At 35.4% G+C, this 23,645-nt stretch overlaps 2 protein-coding genes across 2 annotated transcripts in view; both read left to right on the plus strand.

The window, feature by feature from the left end:
* LRRK2 (leucine rich repeat kinase 2) overlaps positions 1-3,163 on the plus strand; it is a 130,826-nt gene extending 127,663 nt beyond the window's left edge. The window contains exons 50-51 of the mRNA XM_053661728.1: positions 730-797; positions 1,364-3,163. Coding sequence (XP_053517703.1) covers positions 730-797; positions 1,364-1,485 — 190 coding nt within the window. The 3' untranslated portion in view covers positions 1,486-3,163. The remainder of the gene's footprint in view (positions 1-729; positions 798-1,363) is intronic.
* Positions 3,164-13,243: 10,080 nt separating this feature from the next.
* Positions 13,244-23,645, plus strand: part of MUC19 (mucin 19, oligomeric) — an 84,929-nt gene continuing 74,527 nt past the window's right edge. The window contains exon 1 of the mRNA XM_053661428.1: positions 13,244-13,323. Within this exon, the coding sequence (XP_053517403.1) occupies positions 13,244-13,323 (80 nt within the window). The remainder of the gene's footprint in view (positions 13,324-23,645) is intronic.

Here is a 23,645-nt window from a genome sequence, read left to right on the forward strand (position 1 = left end):
AGATAAATTTAAACATGATTTATAAGGTGGAGCATGATCTGGCTTCACCCGCCTCTCTAGCCTCCATCATTTGCCACGTTGCTCCCAGTGTATTCTGTCTAGTCAAGTTCAGCCCCTTTTAAATACCATGCTTTATCCCGCCTCAAGGTTTTGCTTGGGCTGCTTGTCTCCTGCTTAGCTAACTCATCTCATTAGAACACAAAGTCCATGTGGATTGAATTTGCATATGTTCTCACACCCTTTCCCCAGGGCCTACCTTAGGCCTAGTATATAGAGGACCTTGATGGCTACTTGTTGAGTAAGATTGACTTGAGAAGGCAGCATGGTTTTGTGGCAGAGTATCAGTTTATCCATCCAGATGCTTCTCCTCTGACCAGTGCCTTAAAATATTCAAAGTACTTTCACACACGTAATCTCATATAATACGACTTTGGGTGGAGGGGTAATGTATAAATATTCAACCCATTTAGTAGAAAGGTTAAGCTGTTTTCTCAGGTTCACATGATAAGAATCACAGCAAGGAGGAGATCACAAATTTTATAACTTAAAAAAATTTCTGGTCTTCTTGGAGAGTTTTCTATTCATTATAATTAGGTATCTCTGAAAATATAAAATGTAAATTAAATTCCAAGGTTTTTGTGTCTCAAAATGTGAAGTGTACTTTTTTTAAGGGCAACATACTGTATATATTGTTTTAACAGGAAACTTTTTTTTTTCTTCTAAAGGAAGCCTTAAAAATGCCATGTTGATTTTGGGGTATTCCCAGAAAAGTACTGAAGGTGTGCAACCCCAGAAAGGTAATGTTTACTAGGGTATCATATCCCAAACATGGTGTGATGATATGTATGGATGATTATAACATATGTGTTTTATACATTTATCGTAAATGTTACGTATGCTATAAAACTTTAAACACTTAACTGGTAGCTTCTTTGTAGTACAAATAATTTAGACATAAGCCTTCAAAATTAAGTTTTAGTCATTTATGAGTGTTAAGTATTTTCTTCTAACGAAGTAGAGCTATCAACCATTATAAAATAAGAACTCGTCCAAGTTTAAATGAAATGTGGATATTTTATTCTTGCATCTTACCTATCCATGTAATGCCCAATTTTGAACAATGTTTGAAAAGGTTTTATTTATTTCAGAAAGTGAAATGTTAGGTTATTAAAGGCCCATATACATTTTTGAAATTTAGTAGTAAGTTTTACACTTTTTAAAAAATATTTTCTAAATGTAATTTCTTATGAAAGGCAATAATTTACTACATTATTTGTTGTATATTTATATTTACATATTTGTAAAATAAAAATACCTTATGTCAGATCTTTGAGATGTGATTTTATTTTTTTTTATTTTCTAGAATTACAGTCTTTCTTGTCTATTTGGGACATGAATCTTCCACATGAAGTGCAAAATTTAGAAAAACATATTGAAGTAAGAAAAGAATTAGCTGAAAAAATGAGAGGAATATCTGTTGAATAAGAGGGATGTCACAAATCTTTGTATTTGGTTGGGAAAATTCTTTTCTTCCCCAGTAAATACTTCTTTAAAAAAATGTTTACATATGAAAAGGGTATGGCCACTCTCTGAAAAAGCTCATGTGTATAGAAGAAATATTTATATGTTTTATTTTTAATATAAATATTGTATAAATAGTTACCATTGAAGTATATTTTAAAGAACTATTTAAAATGTAACATTATATTTCCTATATAATCTAATTAATTTTGTGGCTTAAGTAATGACAGGAAATCTAAAAACTACTTGATTGCAGTACTCATACTAAAATTCAGTGTATGAATTTTTTGTTTTGTAATCCGTAATGAAGGTAAACTTTATTTTACATGCTGTGCTTAAAACAAGTCTATTGCTTGATTACTTTCCAGATTTTCAGCAAAGTAGATTTAAAATATTAGGACAGTTTCCCATATAATATATTCCTTTTTAGATTGCTTTTAAATGCAGTTATTAAAAATGCTTGTAAATAGTCAATGAACTTATGCTAATAAAACCCTTTGTTGTGACGGGTGTCCTGTGTATTGCTGATGCAAACAATGCATCTCACGACCTTTCTCCATCTAAACGGAAATGCCAGGAAAACGTCAACCGTGCTGATGAGAAACGTCATGGACTGTCAGAGCCCTCCTGTCCAGGGAAGACACAGCCGCTCTGTCTTTTCTTATTTTGCAGCTCTGTCTTGGAATATGGATACCCTGGAGTTTAATAATTGTGGTAAACGCAACGTTCAGTCCTGCGAGTGATAGTTTCATGTTTTTATTTTGATTCTCAGTGCTAAGCCACACCACTGGCTGCATGTCCCTGTTTCTGATCTTCTGTGCTCTGTTTCTACTCATCTTTTTTCCTAAAATTTTGACCTTGCAGATCCCACATCATTCAGGTAAAAACCTTGTTTTCAGAATTGTAGACTTCTACCATTTCCATCCAGACCATGGGGCCAAAACACTCTTTAGTTTACTGAAGAAGAAAGAAGCTTTAGCTCTGGTGGGTACTTCCTAACCTAGTCTTCTAATTATACCTGATTGTTTAAATATTTCCCTGTGGAAGGAGTATCAGAGGCAAATATCTAGGTAACAATGTCGTTTCTGCTTTAAGGTAATTCCATTGGGCCTGCCTGATGTTTATCATTCAAACACTCCCTATGATTGGATTACTAGTCCAATATGTTCAGAACTGACTGGTATTTTATTATATGTAGACTTCAGATTTGTTTATATTAAGGGTAGTTATATTATTTTCTTTATATTTTATTTTGTATTGGTTTCGGATGTATAGCTTAATGGCTAAACAGTCATATACTTTACAAAGTGTTCCCCCTGATATTGCCAGTATCCCAACTGGCCCCATCCATAGTAATTGTGATATTATTGATTATATTTCCTATGTTATTAACTATATTTCCTATGCTCTACTTACTTTCCCTGACTATTTTGTAATTACCAATTTGTGCTTTTTTACCCAATATAAGGTAATCGAATTCTTAACTTGATTCTTTACTTTTCAAAGAGACCTGTTTTAATTTGTTATGTAGTTTTAAAAAGTCAGAAATGATGGAGCTGTTTGTTCCTGTGATAATTTTTCATTGTAACTTTGTATTTATATGCAATTTTTTTACAAAAGACAATTATGGAAAAATATGTAAACGAACACTGTATTTAAATGGAATAATAAACATTTTTAAAGTGTGCTTGTGAATTTTGAACACTTATGATAATGTTTTATTTAAAAAAAATTTTTTAAAGATTTTATTTATTTGTGTTTAGAGAGGAAGGGAAGGAGAGAAGGAGAGAAATATCAATGTATGGTTGCCTCTCATGAGTCCCCTGCTGGGAACTGGCCTGCAACCCAGGCATGTGCCCTGACTGGGCATTGAACCACGATCATGTGGTTCGCAGGCCCGCACTCAATCCACTGAGCTACACCAGCCAGGGCCTATTTTTTTTACATGTAAATTGTAACCCATCTCATATGAACCTTTGCATTAATCTGTGTATGGGACATTGCTCTAAGCAGGGGTGTCCAACCTCTGGCATCTGTGTGGCACACTGGCCAAAGAAGAATTGTCTTGGGCCACACTTTAAATACCTTATGACATGTGATCACAAAAAAATCATATAATATTTTAGGTTCATTTATCATTTGGGGTTGGGCCGCCTTCATAGCCATCCTGGGCTGCAGGTTGGGCATCTCGGCTTAGGAAGTGTTAACTAAAGTTTTCTTTTGAGGTTTTATTCAATTTTCTATAATACAACTAGTTTTCAGGAACCCAGGATAAGACATGATGGGTGTGATATATTCTATTTTAAATTCTCACAAAATATTTCTTAAAAATAATTGTTTACTCTTAAATACTGAAACACAAAGTAAGACTTTGTAACAACCAATTTCTAGAAAAATAGACACAGTAATTTAAAAATTATCCTGATTAGAGCCTTAAAATAAGGTCTTAGTCATTATCAAAATGTGAGCATAAGCATTTATCTTAACAGAAAATATTCTTACAGGGAAGTTTTGCATTTGAAAAAAAAAAGGAGCCCTTCTCAATCTAATTCTGGCAGGCGCTATTGATTACATGTGAAACATTCTAGCTAAAATGCAACATTTTTTATCAACACAGTAAGACAGATATTGATGATATACAGCAGAAGCAGCAGAAAAGATTGTGAACATACAAATGTTTCGATAGTGAGAAGAGATAAAGTCAGAAACCTGTGGGACTTCTCAGCTTGATGAAATCCATCACTGAGACAGCTTAACACATAGCCTGGAAAATGAAACTCTTTTCATGGGGACTCATCAGCAATACAGTAAAATCTTAAACCAAAATAACTCAGGAGAAACTGAAATCCTCATTCTCTATTTTGCTTAGTTTCCCAATAACAATTCAGAACCTGGGTGCCATTGTTTCCAATAACAATTCAGAACCTGTCTGCCTATGACTACATAAATACTTGACTATTTCTGACTGCTACAGGCATTCAGAGGGTTCCTAGTATCTCGGCTTTCAAGCAGGAAGCAGGAATCACCAGACGCAAGGCCTGCCCTCTGAGCACAGAGTGAGTGGTGAGCAGAAGCAGGCTTCCCCTTCTGCACTGTCCTCCCCCTTCTGCACTGTCCTCCCCCTGCCCTTGGTGGAGTTTCAAGCTAACACCCAGGCTAGGATGAGGGAAGGAGTGTCAGCATCTGGGCATGGGGGCTGCTGCTTGGCCTCCATGAGAATCTGCTGCCCCATGGCAACCAGGGCCTTGGAAAACTCACAGAGTACCTGCTGTGTATCACTCTGTGCTGCGCTTCACCACCTTTACTCACCTGAACACCCCAGGGGTGGTGTTACTATCTTCATTTATTTATGGAAATACAACACAGTGTGATAGTGTGTTAGGAGTATTACAGAAGGTAGACAATGCAGCTACCTGGAGGTGTGTTCTCTATTCTACCTGGAGGGAGAATAGAGAATCTGGGAGGATCACACACCCACACAGCAGAGCCATTCAGGCTTGACAAGCATTCGAGGCAGAAGAATCACATATGCACTTACCTTGGGGGTATGAGCTTTTTAAAACCTCAAATATTGGAATTTGTGACAACATCCCATCCCTAGAGGAGGTGCATCTAGCGTCTGCCGTAGAAAGGTAATTTACCAGAGCGGAAGCCCCGTGGGTGAAATGTTTGCAAACTGATCCTCTAACGTCGACAGCGTTTTGTTTTCCTGTTATGTTACACATGGTGCAGTGCAGATGAGGCACATGTCAGGGTAATTAGGCAACTACAGATAGGATTTGCAGGCAAAAGAAGAATTTCTATTCATAAGATACTTACATTTCTGCTGCCCATCACCAGATGTGTACACCTTTGATGAAAGATTGAATCAGAAGATCTTTGCTACAGACAGATCAGTGACAACATTGTTATTTTAAGTAACTATTTCTAGGAAGAGTATAAATTTCTTAATATGCTCCAGGATGTGGATTTCTTTGATGAGACACTGCAACTTAGGATAAACAAAGTATGCCTAGAATCTAAAAATAGCTTTTACATTCAAATGAAAAATATCCTTTAATAAACTTATATTTGTAGGTTCTGCATTTATTTAATCAATGCTGCTATTATTATTCAATTATTAAAACATACCTTGAGAGTCACTTTAAAAAAAGAGTAAATAAAAAAAGAAAATGTTACAAAAAACTAAGAAGAACCCCACATTTAGAACTAGAGAGACTTTGGCCTGCATTTCAGACCCAGCATTGACTAGGTCAGTGACCTGGAACTAGTTGCCCAAGTAACAAAGAACCCATTTCCTGGTCTATAAAATGGCAAGACTAGTGTCTCCACCCTCTACAGGCATGAGGATAAAATGAGATCATGCCCATTACATTATGCAATTAATTCCCAGGCAAATCACATACCAGGAAGAACTAGCTAGGAAGAGGGCAAAGATTTTTAGATTTTGATAAATATATGTATTGTCATTTCTAGAGTAATCATTAGAAGAATATGTAGAGTACAGCTGGCTCTGAACAACAGAGGTTAGTGGTGCCAACCACCATGCAGTCAAAAACTTGAGTGTAACTTTTGAATCTGCATTAAACCCTTTGCCTCTGTGGATGCAAAGCCTGCATACAAAGGGCTGACTCCATTTATAGAAAAAAATCCACTTGTAAGTGGAATCTATGTTGTCCAAGCTAGTTGATGAGAATAAAAGTCATAGAATATTTTTAATTCAGATGAAAGCAAAAAAATGAGTGAAATAGAAACAGGAAAAAAAATGGATAGATAAAAAATGTAGGTATAAAATCAATATACCAGTGCTAACATTAAATGTAAATGAAATAAGTTATGCAATTAAGACACATTTTTTTTGATGGTAAACAATTAAAAATCCATCTGTACGCTAGGAGATACATCTAAATTTTAAGAAGACCTAGATGTTGAAAATGACAAGCACACACAAATCTACATGCACACACGTGCACAGTAATGAATAAAATGAAGCCCAGGGAGCTACATTAATGTGAGACAAAGTAGACTTGAAGGCAAACATCATTACTAGAAATAAACGGGATCACTTTTTCCAGGCCCAAGGCGGGCGCCCCAAAATATCCTGCAATGGCATATTGATTGCTTTGAATGAAAATTACTTGACAAGCAGCTGGTGCCAGATGGGAACCTTAACCGTCTCTTGTGTCCTTGAATGCAGGAAATAAATCTCCCGTGTGACAGGTATCCTCCCAGCACCTGGAAGACACCCCCTTAGTGCCAGAGTTAACTCAGAGCTAAAGACTCTGCATGATTAAATCTTACTGCCTTTTTCCTAATTTACTATTTTGTTTAATTCCTTACTAATGAACACCCAAACCTTTCTTAGATTCTTTTCTAGTGAGCACTAACTTCTTTTTTGTCCTGTCAATTTTCACAAGTTTATTGTTTCTTTGTTTAAACGGTATAAAAAGGTGTCCAGTTTGATCATTTCTTTGAGTATCATTTCACAATCTATCATACTCTGATTATCCTGTGCACACATACTAAATTGTTTTGTTCTTGTTAATCTAGTCTTGTCTCAGTTTTACTATTTTATTACTAGTATAGCCATAGAACTAAAGATGGGTCAAAGTGGGTAATTCTCCTTTTTCCTAAGGACCTTTAATGATAAAATATTTATTTTACCATGAAATTATAACTTTTAAATTTATATGTACAATGTGCATTTGAATTTATATTATTATGTATTCTTTTTTTTTAAATTTTATTTAGTTATTTTTCAAGTACAGTTTTTTGTCTATTTTTCCCATCCCAGCCTCCCCCGCCCCTTGCTCCCCACCTCCCTCCCATTTCCACCCCCCTTAGCTCTCGTCCCTGTGTCCTTCCTATTTGTTCCTCCAAATCCCTCCCCCTTTTTCCCCTTAACTTCCCTTCCTTCTCCCCTCTGGTCACTATCCCCTTGTTCTCTATTTCAGTGTCTTTGTTTTTTGGGTTTTTTTTTTCTGCTTGCTTGTTTGTTTTGTTGTTTAGCTTCCTGTTAAAGGTGAGATCATATGGTATTTGTCTTTCAGCACCTGGCCTATTTCACTCAGCATAATGCTTTCCAGTTCCATCCATGTTGTTGCAAAGGGTAGTAGCTCCTTCTTTCTCTCTGCAGCATAGAATTCCATTGTGTATATGTACCACAATTTTTGTATCCATTCATTTACTGATGGGCACCTAGGTTGCTTCCCAAATCTATATTATTATGTATTCTCAAATAAGTAAAGCATAAGTAAGTAAGAGTACAAAGAGTAATTAGACATGTCAGAATGAGAGATTCTAACACACCTCTGTCGGTAATTGATAAGAGTTTGGACTAGACAGAAGAACCAGTGGGTGAGGATGGAGGACTGACCAACACAATGAACAACATGGATATGATGGACATAAAAACATTGCAACTATTTTTATTATATGTGCTTTTTTAACCACACAAAGGACAAAAACTGACCATGAACTCGCCCATAGTCATTTATTTAATTATTTAAGGTTAAAGTGCTGAACTCATAAAAGTGTATTCTCTCACCAGAATGCAATTAAGATAAAAACTGATTGGAAAAAGGTGTCTCGGATTGGGTTCTTTGGCTCCAAGATACAAATTTGTCTGCAGGAAGTTTGTCAGGAAGTGCTCTCTGGACCCACACACGTTGGGAGAAAGGAAGGAAGCAGGATAGGGCAGAGGGAGATGCTGAGTGGTGTCACAGACATAACAGGGCCACTGCTTGTGTCATGAAAAACTCCGAAGCTGCCAAGGCCCTCAGAGTTGCCCTAGGTTGGGGTGAGGAGCCCAGGCCTTTATACCTGGGAAGCCCGAAGAAAGCAGGATGATCTTGTGCATGACAACACTTTCAGCAAAGGCATCTCTGGGAGGGAGCTGTTGGCTAAGGTGACAACCTTCCCAGCAACCAGTAGGGTGTGCCCTTCAGTTCTTGGTGGAGCTGAGCAGCATCTATAATAGATCCTTAAAATCCCAATATATTGCTGAAGAAATAAATACGTGTGTATATAACTAATTGCTTTAAACATATTTGTTGCTTCTGGTGAAACAGATGAAATTTTGTAGGACTTACGGTGTACATGGGGCAGAAGACATAAATGAGGACCTGCCCAGTGTGGGCAGTTTAATTAAAGAGTCACTCCTCTAGTAAAGCTGTAACCCCAAAGAGGTATACTCTCAAAAGTAGAGGTAAACCAGACCCAACTCACTCATATTTTTGCCTCTCCTCACTCAAAGGAAAATTGTGCTGGTGCTGAGCATAGCAAGGTGGGGATAAAAATATTGGAGGCACTGTAATTCTGAAATCATAGTAGATTTATAGGCCAAATGTATCACGCTTTAAAAATCACCAGGAGATTTATTATTGAAAGTAGTTCCACTGGTAGTGTTCAGGGGCCTGGAGGAAAAAAATCTACATCTTCTCTGGAAAAATACACATTTATCCTAGCTCTCAAATAATATAAGTGCTTTTGAAGACAACACTCAGTGTATAGTACAAATAAACAAAGCCTACAAGAAAGAAGACAACATGAGAGAGAAGCTTCAGAATCAACTCAGAGCAAAAGGAGAGCAGCTAAAAGTCCAAATATTAGAACCATGAAACATAGAACCTGAGATAAAAACAGCCTTGGAAACTTCTTCAGGGCACAGGAAACTTTAAATATAGACACAGGGGAACAAAAATGTTAATGCAGATTTTCCAGAATGCAGCATCACTAGAAAAATGGATTGAAAGTATAAACTGAGTAGCCAAGAATCTTGTAGATGGAGCAAGAATGTCTCACGTATGGCTGGGGGAAGTGTCCGAAGAGGGAAAGTAAGGGAGAGGTGTGTTTGAACAGAGAGTGGCTAAGAAAACCTGGAGTTGACAAAAGATACCAATCTCTGTGTACACAAGAAGCTCTCAGAATCTAAATCAGGATAAATTAAAAGCCACATCCATATAGACAAACCTAAGTGAAAATAGAGAACATCAAAAAGAAGACCTGAGTGATTCCCACAAACACAGTATTGGGTGATAAAAGCAAAAACAAAAAGAATGTATATGAATACTTCCATTCTTGCACAATTAAAACTCGATTGTTTAAGAATGCATAGATAGGCAGTAAAACTATAAAGGAAGCAAAGAAATGATTATAAATGTCGAGAGAGTATCTCTTTAAAGAAGGAAAGAACTATGTTGAGAAGCTGGCAGGTGGGGGTTTGGGAGGCTGGAAAACATTCTATCTCTTGACCTAGTCGGTGGTTAAATGGGCTTTTGCTTTATAATGACTTCTTAATGTATGTGTTTATGTTTTATATATTCATTCATGTATATCTCCATTAAAAGTTACACACACTAATTTACTTCTACTAAGTGAAATAAAATTGTCCTGAAAACATTTCTTAAATTTTGTTTTTATTTCTTCAGGTCTAGTTTTATTTTTTTCTCAGCCTGTCAAATATTTATAGGGAATATGGTTTAATAGGGTATAATAGCTTATAGATAGTGAAATAAGTCATTTCTAGTTAATATCAGCACATAATACTTCATTCAGCTTTAACATTACCATTAAGACCATACATGAAAAATAATTCTAAAAATTTAAGATTAGATTGTTGAGTATTGAGACATACTGGGAAGGAGAGAACAGTAGTATGTTTGGTGGCAGATAATGATTTATTTTTTCATAACATTTTAACTTTTTTATTAATAATTTATACTTTTTATTATATTCTAGTTATTCTCAATTTACATCATGAGTATCTTATCTTTTTAGTATATTTTATTGATCATGCTATTACAGTTGCCCTATTTTTTTCTCTCCTTTATCCCCCTTTGCCCCTGCAAACCCCCTCCCACTAGTATTCCCCACCCCCCGCCTTAGTTCATATTCATGGGTCATACATATAATTTCTTTAGCTTCTCTGTTTCCTATGCTACTCTTAACCTCCCCCTATCTATTTTGTGCCTACCAATTATGCTTCTTATTTCCTGTACCTTTTCCCCATTCTCCCCCCTCCTCATCCCTACTGATAACCTGCCATGTAATCTTGATTTCTGGGATTCTGTTCCTGATGTATTGTTTGCTTAGTTTGTTTTTGTTTTTTAGGTTCAGTTGTTGATAGTTGTTAAGTTTGTTGTCCTTTTACTGTTTATAGTTTTGATCTTCTTTTTCATAGATAAGTCCCTTTAACATTTCATATAACAAGGGACTCATGATGATGAAATCCTTTAACTTGAGCTTATCTGGGAAGCACTTTATCTGCCCTTCCATTCTAAATGATAGCTTTGCTGTATGGAGTAATCTTGGATGTAGATCCTTACCTTTCATGACTTTGAATACTTCTTTTCAGCCTCTTCTTGCCTGTAAGGTTTCTTTTGAGAAATCAGCTCATAATCTAATGGAAATTCCATTGTAGGTAACTGCCTCCTTTTCTCTCTCGCTGCTTTTAAGATTTTCTCCTTATCTTTAATCTTGGGTAATTTAATTATGATTTTTCTTGGTGTGTTCCTCCTTGGATTCAATTTCTTTGGGACTCTCTTGGAAGCTTCCTGGACTTCCGTGTCTATTTTCTTCTTCACATTGGGGAAGTTTTCCTTCATTATTTTTTCAAATAAGTTTTCAACTTCTTGTTCTTCCTCTTCTTCTTCTGGCACCCCTGTCATTTGGATGTTGGAATATGTAGAGTTGTCCCAAAATTTCCTAAGCCTCTCCTCATTTTTTTAAATTCTTTTTTCTTCATCCTGTTTCAGTGGAATGTTTACTTCTTCCTTCTGGTCCAAATCATTGATTTGAGTCCTGGTTGCCTCTCCATCATTGTTGGTTCCCTGTACATTTCCCTTTGTTTCACTCTGCATAGTCTTCATTTTCTTTTCTATTTTGTGATCATACTCAAACACTTCTGTGAGCATCCTGATTGCCAGTATTTTGAAATCTGCACCAGATAGTTTGTCTATCTCCTCATTGCTTAATTCTTTTTCTGGAGTTTTGATCTGTTCTTTCATTTGAGCAACATTTCTGTGTCTCAGTGCACCTGTTATGGTGTAAGGGGCAGAGCCAAATGTATTCACTGGGGTGGGGCAACCCACATTGCTGTGGTTATGGTACTATATGTGGGGGCGATAGGTCAGAAAGGGAACATTGATGCTTGCACACTTCCTCAGCTTTTCCCCTGCTTTCAGTCACTTTGCTTGTGCTTTTTCAGTAGATTGTGCCTTTTCAGGTGCTTTCCTGGTGCTGATTTCTGGGTGGGTGCTTTCTGAGATCCTGTATGCCTCGCCAATGGACCGTTCTGTGATACTAGGAATTTCTCCCACCACCGCAACCCCAATAAGTTTTTACCATCAGAGGTTTTGAGGCTTTGTTTCCCCACACTGGAACCCTGGGTTATATGGTCTCTTTTGCTCTCCGGTTGTTCCTCCCAGTTTATTTGCATGTGAATGTGGCACTGCCCAGTCTGCCAGCTGCCACCTTGTGGTGGATCTTCTCCATCCCCGCTTCCTGTCTCCATCCCTCTGACTGGTTTGGATGAATGTATCTTCTTTTAACTCCTTGGTTGTCGGACTTCCATGCAGTTCAATTTTCTGGCAGTTCTGGTTGCTCTTTGTTTTTAAATTGGTTGTTATTCTTCTGGTTGTACAAGGAATTGAAGTATAGTTGATAAAGTTTTAATTTTTGACATGTATATTGAAGCTTCTTGTAAAACATACAGATGGAGACGTTCAGTAGGCAGCTGTGGAAGCTGATTCAAGACTCAGAAGAGATTTTGGGGTCAGAGGTAGACTTGTAAGCCATCTGTTGAGAGGTCATCTGTATGAGTTTGGTAAGGGTTGCTATAGCAAACTCCTGACACCTTGATGTCAAGGTGTCAGGATGTCAAAAACCTTGACACCCTGTGTTTTCTCACAGTTCTGGAGGCTAGATGTCTATGATCAAGGTGTTGGCAGAGCTGGTTCCTCCCGAGGAGTGTAAGGGAAGCAGCTGCTCTAGACTTCTCTCCTTGGCCTGCAGATGGCCATCTTTGACCTCTGTCTTTACATTGTCTTCCCCATGTTTATATCTCCTCTTCTCATAAGAGCACAAGTTATACTGAATTGCAGTTTAACCTCATTTTAATTTAATTTTCCCTTTAAAAAACCTGTTTCTAAATATGGTTACATTGTGAGGTGTTGGGATCTATGACTTCAACTTATGAATCTTTGAGGGGATACAATTCATTCCATAACACTACTGTTTTTAAAAGAGGAAGAGTGTAAAATGGCTAATGAAGAAGGTATATTAGAAAAAGGAGTATCTGGAAAATGTCCACAGTAATAAGAGATAAAAGGGGTAGGTTGAAGAAAATAGTCTCAAGAAGGAGATAAATAGTGAAATCAAAGGGATAGACCATTAAACAAGGATCTGTGTAGACTGAATATAGCAAATGAATGTGTTAATGAAGCCATATGTGGTGACAGTTTAGAGAACAGTTTGTAGAGTAGAAGGCTGACTGAAGCGGGTGAAGAGTATGTCTAACTAAGAAGGAACAGTGGAAATAGGAAAATGGCGATAAATGTTGGGAAGTAGAAGAATAAAGTTGGAAAGAAGGAACTGATACAGTAACTATGTTGGTAATTGTGCAGGACAAGTGACAGAATTCTCTTTAAAATATGGCTTTAGATTGAGCACAGAAAATCATTTCAACAATACAAGTGTGGACAGAAGATACAGACATAAAGCTATGGTCAAGAATATGGATCACCACAGGCTTCTTTATCAGAAGAAATCCAGTGTTCAAATACCTCTTAAAATTTTACTCAGGTAAGTTGATATTATGGCTGTAAGTGTCGATGCAACTACAATATCATGCTGACAACCTTTACACAATTTCTTGTGTTTTTTTAATACAATCACTATCTGTAAGTCTGTTTTAACATTATCAGTTTCTTCTGCCTACTAAAAACTAGTCAGATTTTTTGAGAAGTTAAATTGGAAGTGGTTATTTACCATAGCAAATTATTTATTTGAATATATCTAATTTTAATTATTATTTGTTTAAATGATTATATCCATCATTAAATATTGTTTACTGAAAATGTAATTATATTCTTACTTTTTTTGGTATAAAACTTCTTACATAAAAAATTTCTAATTTTTCAGACACTCAATTTTCCAATGTAATTTCAGGTTATAACATATGTGAAAGTAGGGAACTTCTTGTTCCACAATCTAAATAGATACTGTTTAACATTTTCTGTATTTCCTTCTCGTACAAGTGTTATTGAAAAAACAAACTATCTTGCCCATACTTGTGCTATTGTTCTTTCCACTGTTGACCTTTCCTCTGACAGAATATCATTAAATGTACTGACACTTAAGCCATATCCTTTTAAATCAAGAAGGAAACATTTTACTATTGTTCTTTTTGATGAATATGCTTTTAAACTATTTTGGTATTATTAGATGATTTTATCCAATTGTTATACTATTACCAAAGAGTTACAGTACTTAAATCACTTGTAAAAATAAGGTACCCAGTGAGAAGTTTCAGAGGGAAATAATTGAATCTGCCTCCTAGAAAAATGATTTTTCTTTTAAGAACCATATTTAACATTTGCTAAGTTTATAGTTTTACTTCCTTGCAAAATACTTTTCTATTATAACACTATCAATTGTGGGTACTTTGACATCTTAGAAGGTAAAAAAAAGAGCAATCAGCAGTAAAGTCCTAGGAGTGGTTTGAGGAAGAAGGGGCACTGACTCCAACATGTGTATCTATACCAGGGGGAAGCATCAGGGGGAACATTCTGTACGTTGTATAAATGTCTAATCACTGGGTTATACACCTGGAACTAATACAACGTCATATGTCAGCTGTAACTGAAAACTAAAAATTATTTAAGAAAAGAAGGAGATGGAAAAATCAGCAAGAGGAGAATAAGGGAAAACAGCAAATGAATAACAAAAACTCTGGAATTTGCAATAATCAAAGTGTACCAAGAAGGCAGGATTGATCAACTGTGTTTAAATGTTTTTAAGAGGTCAATAAAAGGACTAAAAACTCACCACTGGATTCACAAAAGAAGATCACCAGTGTCGGTGACAAGAGCACATTTTGTGTAACATAGTGATGGAGTGAAAACTGAATGAGAGTTGAATTAGTTCATGAGATAATGAGAGGTCAGAAAGTAGAGTCAATGAGCACAAGTAACTCTTTCGTAAAGTTTCACCATTAAGGGGAGCAGAGAAATAGGAAGAGACCTGAAGAGGTAGTGAGTTCAATGGTTTTTAAAACCAGCAGCTTTCCTGAGATATGATTCAGGTACCATAGAAAATTTGGTTTCGTTCTATTTATTTCACTTTTAAAAGTAAGAACAAATAGCAGGATGTATTTATGCCATTGGGAATAAGCCAAAGGAGGAGGGAAACCTTGATGATAAAGATGGAGATGAAGTAATTACTGGCATAATGTTGATGGGTGGAATCCAGCACACTGATGGGAGGGAACCTTAGATGGCAGTACATAGAGTTTCTCTGTGTTAAGAAAGGAGGCAGAGTACATGGTACAAATGCCAGTAAATAAGAGTCTCTGGGAATGAGAGCTTGTAGAGTTCCTCTTTTGATAGCTTTAATTTTATTTGGTAAAGTTGGAAGTGAGGTAATTAACTAAGAGGGAAGATTAGAAGGAAGTATTGGATATTAGAGAAGACAGGAAATATGAAGTCAGAAGAGTGTGAAAGCAAATGGACTAGAAAATATAATTGCCTGACCCTCTAAGGGCACACTTGAATATTAAATTTAATAAGTGCATTGTGTATTTTTACCCTGTTGTGATCCTCTACATGGTATAGGTAGGGAAAATGGAAAAAGGATTTAACTTAAGCCATGGTTGGGGTTTTGTCAAGAAAGTATAAAGAGGATGAGGGGAATTAGAGGTTCATGCAAGGAAATAATGCTAAACGATAGAATTTAAGTTACATAAGAAGGTATCTGAATTGTCTAGAGGAGGGGGAACTTCCCAGTAGATTGTTGGAACAAGTGATCTGGAAAGAGAGTTGTTAGTGTTGAGACTTCAGGATATTTGAAATTGCTGTTGACTTTGTTCATAATATATTTTCCATCCAAAATTCTTCTTTGATTTTGCATGTCCCAGTCCCATTTACTTTTCTTGCTTCAGTTCTTAAACTACCCCCTTCATAAATTTTCCCCTAATTCTTCCAAGATAAAAGAAATCCCACCTTACTTGACTAGATAATTCTCCAAAAAGGACATGCAGATGGCCAATAGATATATGAAGAGATGCTCAATGTCATTAATCATCAGAGAAATGCAAATTAAAACCACAGGAGATAACACTTCACACGTGTCAGTATGCTATCAACAAGAAATGAACAAATAACAAGTGTTGGCAAGGATGTGGAGTAAGGGGAATCATTTTGCACTGTTGGTGGGAATGAAGATTGGTGCAGTCACTATGGAAAAACAGTATGGAGGTTCCTAAAAAAATTAAAAATAGAACTGCCTCATGACCCAACAATTCTACTTCTGGGAATATATCTGAAATGCTACTTTGAAAGCATACTTGCACACCTGTGTTCATTGCAAAGTTAGTCACAATAGGCAAGATTTGGGGGCAACCCAAATGCCCATCAGTAGATTAGTGGCCAAAAATTTGTGGTACTTTTGCACAATGGAATACTACTCTGCTGTAAAAAAAAAAAAAAGAAAGAAATTTTTACTCTGTGACAGCATGGATGGACCTGGAGAGCATTATGCTGAGTGAAATAAACCAGCCAGAGAAAGATAAACCATGTGATTTCACTCATAAGTGAAATCTAAGGAAGAGAATGAACTAACAAGCAAAACAGAAATAGACTCATAGATAGGGAGCAGGCTGACAGCTGTCATGGGGAAGGATGGTTGCAGGGCTGGGTGAAAAGGGTGAAGGGATTAGGCAAAACAACAATAAGAACTCACAGACACAGACAACAGTATGGTGATTACCAGAAGGAAAGGGGTTGGGGAACTTAGAAGAAGGTAAAGCAGTTATAAATCATGTTGGTGGGAGAGACTTGACTTGATGTAGGGTGGTGAACACACAATACAATATACAGATTATATATTATAGAATTGTGTATACACCTGAAATGTATATCATTTTATTAACCAATGTCACCCCAATAAATTCAAGGGAATTATAAAAGGGAATAAATTGTGGTAAGAACCAAAAAATTAGTTTTCAAAGAGCAGCCTCACACTGGATAATTATAAATCAGAGGGATTAATGAGTCCAGGATGTTGCTAAATGGGGCATTGATGGACCAAGCTGAGCAAACCAAGTATTTCATGGACAATAAAGTCAGGAGTGTGTTCTGCTCCTAGTTTCCAGACTGTTGCCACCCCTTAGCACTGCACTCTGCTGCTCATTCCCATTTGTCTCTTAGAAGCTACTTTGGATATGATTACTTCTTTGATTCCTGAAACAATGGCCTTTGAAACTAAGAATAATTATAATAATTGGCTGCTAGGAATGCAATTTCGGAGCCTCAGTTTTTGTTATTTTTGTGTAATTTCAATTTGGTTGGTGGTTGCCTTCTGCAGCATTCACAGCACAATCGAAATCTTTAAGTAAAACTCTATTTCTTATTTTTAGTGAAAAAGAAAAAGAAACCTCAAGTTGACCTTACTCCCTGGAGCACATAAGTAAAAAGCATTTAATATATATTGGTGAGACCTTCTGAGAAGGTAAGTATCACTTACTTCCTTGAAATTAATCAAGAAATGAGTGATTAAAAGGGGGGGATGGGTTGTTGATCTTTATATATCTTTTCCCCTTTCCTGGTATTCTTCTGCTTTTCTGGAGGGAATAAACTGAGGATTGCTTTCCATTTGACTACTGAGGTCTTTTCTGGGTAGTGATTGGTAGCAGAACTGAAGCAGAATACCATCAAAGCCCAGGAGCTCGCCCTTCCATTTTTCAGTCCACCTGGCTGGCCCCTCTGTTACTCCTCTCTGTCTTGCTTAGCACAAACCAGAACTTTTCCTCTTAGATCCTATCTTGAACTTCCTCCCTCCACTCTAGAATACCTACACATATAATTCATACATGGTATTTCCTATTTAATTTTACTTTTGTCATAAAACATTCTTTTTCTAATGTAACATTCATATCTTGTACTTATTTGTATATTTAATTATACAATTAATAATGAAAATGTACCTCATTGGAGTATGATGTATCCTGTGAGTAGTAAAGCTATTATTATAACCATGATGCATTTATATATTTTGGTATGTCTATACTTACACCTATATCAACATGATAGATATATATTTCTTAATAAGAAATTTCTCTTATAAGAGAAATGTAAGACATATAAGTTATATATTTCTTAGTAAGAAATATATACTTCTTAATAATATATTTCTCTTAGAGAAATACCAATTGACATATTGATAAGTAAAGAGTTCTTTGTTACAAGGTAAGCTTCATGTTTAAAATACACTTGTTAAGGGAGAGACAATTGAAATATTTAATTACAATATTTGAGTTTCTTGCGGTATTATGACTTTTGCAACGATGAATAGGGTACAGATACATGTATATCATCAGCATGTTTGGTGTTTAATCCTGAGGCTTTCAGTTCCTGCCTTTGCTGTTTGCGCAGGGCGGCAGGAAGGCATGGTCTGGGTTTGGCATGAACTGGACTTGGTCCAAGATAGTGGATGCCACATAAATAAGACACTAAACCGGCTTGAAATGGGTTTCATCTTTGGCATGCTATGATATTTATCTTTGTCTGTCATCACTAAGTTGACCACAACTAACCCATGACGAGAAACGGTGGTGTATGAGTCGGTATAAAAACTCTCATTGCAGGGTTCCTTGAGCATCTGGTTCTGCAGGATGACCTGTCTCCATTTCTAGGTTCCCAAATTCTTACCATGAAGCTGACCTTTTTGTACTTGGTTGTGACGCTTTGTGTCTTCTGCAAAGGTAAGGGACTCATTAAAAGAACCCTTTCTCATTGGATAGACCCATGGATATATGTTCTCATTTGGTATTGTCTACTTCCAACATTTTTCTCCTTGGAAAATCTTTCCTACATTTCAGAGTAGTATAATCAATTTTTTAAAAACTGGAATTTAACCCTATAGGATGTTATTTCAACTTTAACAAGCCTGTCTTAAGGAGATAATATATTTATCTGCTTAGAAGTGTCAGTGAATAGGTTACTCAAGATGCATATGGAGCTGTTGTTTGTTACTCATTTTCATCATGGTTCACCCTTTAATGGCTATGTTGGAGTTACTTCCACATTAAGACTAAAGACCTGCACCATGAGTAATTTCTGTTTTCACAAATCACGAAAACATAACTAAAAGACTTGTGCATCCCACCAAAATTTCTTGGTAAGAAAAAATTTTAAAACATTTCAGATATTTTATTCAGATAATTAATTTCTGAAATTAATTGAAAGGTAAGAGATTATTGATTAATTTTGCTAATTAAAAATTGAGAAAAATAAAAAAAATCTTTAGTTTCTAAATGGGGCTGAAGAGCAATAATATCCAAACAAAGGAGAAGGCCTGCAAAAAGAAGATTTATTCTACATCTACTCTTAAAATCTATTTTCTAAATTTAGGAGTAGGGTATAATTTACTTCTCTCTGAGGAGCCAGAATAGAAGGGACTACAATTATTTAAGAGAAAATATTTCTATTGTTAAACTAACTACCTGGGAAATCATCTAATGGACCATTAGAAAGTGCTTACTTTAAATAATGGTGATTTTCATAACCTTATATAGTACTTTGCTATATATTTTGCTTCTACTTTACAAAAATTAAAATATTTTGCCTTTACCTAAATGTATTTATTTGTTAAATAACAGAGTAAAAACACATTATTTTCAAAGAAGTTACTCAATAATATATCACAATAAAAGTGTTTTAAATGTATTTGCCAAAGTGTATTAAATTCACCAGAGAAATGGAGAGTGCTTCTAAAATAATTTCCCAGATATCCACAATCTTTCTAAGAAATTATTACAAATATTTCAATAGAAAGTTCATAGATGGGTGATTTTCTGACAAAACTCGGAGTTTTTATGTATTTATTTATAAGCTTATTGTAGGAAATAAGGAAATACCTGGAACTGCTCCTTGCAGAAACTCCAAGTGTGTTAGTTAGAGTGACTTTGCATTGCCCTTCACCAATGGGGCCCATGTTCCAAACACCCTTTCCTTTCCAGTGGGTTACGGGATGGAAAGGCCTGGGAGCTGGAAGTTGAAGAAGGCAGATATTAAAGAGGCACCCATATAATCAATCAGAAAAAAAAATTGTATTGTTGAACCAACCATGACTGTATAGAAGGCAAAAAAGTAAAAACAGTTCCCTGACTAATTGGAAAAACTAAAGTGATATGAGATGTAGTTGGACATGAAATAGATATGGATATTTAATTCTTATTTTCCCCAGGATATTCCATCATCTCGGTAGATTAAAATCTATACAGTTGATTTTTTTTTTTATTTTTTAAATCTAATTTACTATTTGTAAACACATTAACTAGAAAATATTTAGGGAAAATAAAATCAGGTGAAATTTAGGTGAAAATACATTTTAGATTGAAAGTTGTGAAAGGTTTTAATAGTGTAAAAAAGATTAAAGTACTGATAATATTTATTTGTGGTTTTAATTTACTTGACCTTATAGCTCCAGGACTGAGTTGGCATTGAAAACTTTCATTTAAGTATGTTGACAGGAAAAATGTATTACTTAGATCTATTTAGATCTTATTCAATAAATTTAAAAACCTCCAAAATAATAAATTAGTATTAAAATGTAACAATTATTTGGTACAAAAAAGTATATGGCTTACATTGGATTTAAAAGAAGAATGAGAACAAAAACATTCTCATTGACTTAAAATATGCTATAGAGAAGTGTAAAATGATCTGTTTCTATTTTTTTCATTTTTTATAGATGGTGAAGCCTCATTTAACAGCACAGAATCAGGTCAGTACCTTTCGGAAATCAATCTTGATTTAGAGATATCAAGGTGTTCTCTAAATCTGCTTTTGGAATCCAGAAATATGTTTCCAGCTCCACTAAGATATAATTGACATATTGTGTAAGTTTATGGTATACAGTGTGATGGATGATTTGCTCTACATATATAAAGAAATGATTACCGGGTTAAGGTTAGTTAACACCTCACATAATAACTAATTTTTTGTGGTGGGAACACTTAAGATCTACACTCTCTGTGACTTTTTAATATCTAATACAGTATTGTTAACTATAGTCACAATACTGAGCATTGGATTCCCCAAACTTATTCATCTTATAAATGGACATTTGCACTTTTTATCAATATCTCCCTCCCCCGCCCCAAAGCTCTTGGCAACTACCATTCTAGTCTTAGTTTCCATTGAGTTAGATGTTGTTAGATTTCACCCATAAGGGAGATCATACAGTAATTGTTTCTCTCTGTTTGATTTATTTCATTTAGCACAATATCCTCAAGGTGCACCCATGTTGTCACAAATGACAGTATTTCCTTTTTTATGGCCGAATACTATCCCATTCTTTCAGCCATCATCTATCAATGGACACTTAGGTTTCTTCCATATCTTGGCTATTGTGAATAATGCTGCAATGAACATGGGGGTACAAATATCTCTTTGAGATAGTGATATAATTTTTTGCTGGGTCATATGGTAGTTCCATTTTTTTATTTATTGAGGGACTTCCAAACTGATTTTCACAGTAACTGCACCAATCTATATTCCTACCAACAAAGAATACAGGAAGTATATGTGTTTCACATATACTTGATTTGTAAGTGAATTAATTACCAGGACTCCTTGGCTCATTTATCACACATAACTGTACACTCCTCAAAGACAGAATTTGGATCAATGGTATTCACTCTGTGCTCACTATGCTGAGAACAATGGCTGTGTTGGGACAAGCAGTCAGTATACACTTGTTTTGAATTAATAAAATAATTCGGAAACATAGGTATGATTTTTTATGTATAACCAAATGCTTTTCAAGGTATACTTTCCGAAGTGAACCAGAGATATCCCATCTTACCCAAGAAGACAAGGGACTTCTAAAGATACTTTAACTTTTTTTTGAGGACATCAAAGTGAATACCAGTGATGCAGTGGTGCCCTGAGGACCTACTGCTGTGTACAAGATAGTCGGTCCCTACTTAAGAGATGGTTTCTGAGTTCCTACATCTGCTTTTGAGTTGACTTTCTGTCTCTTCTAAACATACAATTTTATGTGCTGATATGATCATTATGTCTGCTTTCTTTTGCATCCAATTCCAATTCTTATTTCACTCTGTTGAGGTGAGAACACCATTGATCCAAGCTCATTAACATGTTTGTGGTAAGAGTGTGTACTTTGAGTGAGGCCCTGTGGAATTATTTCTGATGAGTAAAAATTCATCAGTGGGCTTTATGATAACTTTGTTTGTTGCTAGAGGATTTAGGGAAGACTTTTGGCTGCAACCTACATTTTAGAGAGAATCTTCCAGGTATTTAATCTATAAGAATATGTAATTGTACATTTTTAAGAAACATTTATAATAAGTGTCTCCAAACCATATCGCTAAACCATTTCTTCACTCTTTGACTAAATACGTTTGCATGTACTTGTGTAAGTACACACAATTTGGTTTTGGTGACAATTGATTAGCACACATAGGAAACCCTTTATCTTTTAACTGGCTGTGTTTACTGTTTGTCTTAATTTACACCTATAGGTCAGAGATAGAATTGCTGACCATAAATCCTGGATTCTTCACAACAGTTCCAATTGTTAGAAGTTTATCTTGGTATCCAACCATATGCTGACTTTCTACTTCAGTAATGTAGTCTGGGTTTAGGAAATTTGTAAAGATTACAGAGTATGGAGAAACATTAAAAAATAACCAATAATCTGCAAGCCATTAAGTCCTAAAATAAAAATATTACCCAAAGTATTTTTGAAGTTTCTTGAATATGTAATCTATATGCAACTTTACACAAAATTCTATTACCATACTTAAGTAGTATTTAATTTCACATAATTATTAAGAAAGATTTTTGTATACCAATGCTTTGATGTTTTTAGTAAAGTATCTTTCTATCTCTAACTCTAATTTACAAGTGTGCTTATATGTAAATTATGTTATGTGTTGTATTTACTCTTATTGTGAGTCTTTGACTCAGCTGTACATACCATATAGCTCGACAACTTTGCAATGTATATGCTATTTATTTAAATATGAAAACAATTCATTTTTACTCACAATAATAACCCTTAAATCATTTGGAAGTTATGTGCATATTAATTTTATGGGATCCAACTGTAAAATAGAAATTATGGCCATCTGTTTCAAATTAAGTAAATTTAGTTTTACAGTATTTTTGTCACACGAAAAAAAATCTTTTAATTAAAACACCTGAATTTTACCAACTGAATAACAATTAATGCTTTGAAGCACCTTTTCAGTCATCCCAGAATTATTGTATTTTGCTGTGCTCTAATTCATGCCTCTGGGCTGTACTCCACACTGGCTGGAGGACAGGCAGAGGTATTCCTTTTATAAGGGTGTCCTGGAGGGGTACAAACATACCAGAGCCAATGAGTAATTACATATTCATGCCTGAGTATTGAATTCAATGAGCACATCTCTGCGGGAACACCTCCCAAGGACAAGAAATGGCTGTAATCAAGGTTGACTTTCTGTTGGAAAATCTGTCAAATGCTCTGCTAATGACAGCAATTCTCCGCCCCCCTCTTTCTTTTCAGATGATGAAATAAGTAAAAGCAGTTCAGGTAAATTTCTTGCTTTTCTTAAACTGTTTATACCAAATAATTATAACACAGCAGTGGTACTTTTCTTTGAAAAGAGGAGTGTCTTCCTGGAAAAATCAAAACATTTAATGAAACATTCCTTATTATTACAAAGAAACATACTCTAATGAATTTTTGTATAATTTGGATCAGACATTAAATATCAGACATCAGTTATTTTAAAAGATGGTGGCATTTGAAATGGAAATTTGCTCTGGTTACTAGCTTTTCTACAATCACTTAAACCTCTATGAGAAATGTGGATGTAGATTTTACTTCTACTT

Source organism: Artibeus jamaicensis, unplaced genomic scaffold, assembly GCF_021234435.1.
Source record: "Artibeus jamaicensis isolate MK-2021 breed Jamaican fruit bat unplaced genomic scaffold, CSHL_Jam_final contig_233, whole genome shotgun sequence".
Classification (NCBI taxonomy): domain Eukaryota; kingdom Metazoa; phylum Chordata; class Mammalia; order Chiroptera; family Phyllostomidae; genus Artibeus; species Artibeus jamaicensis.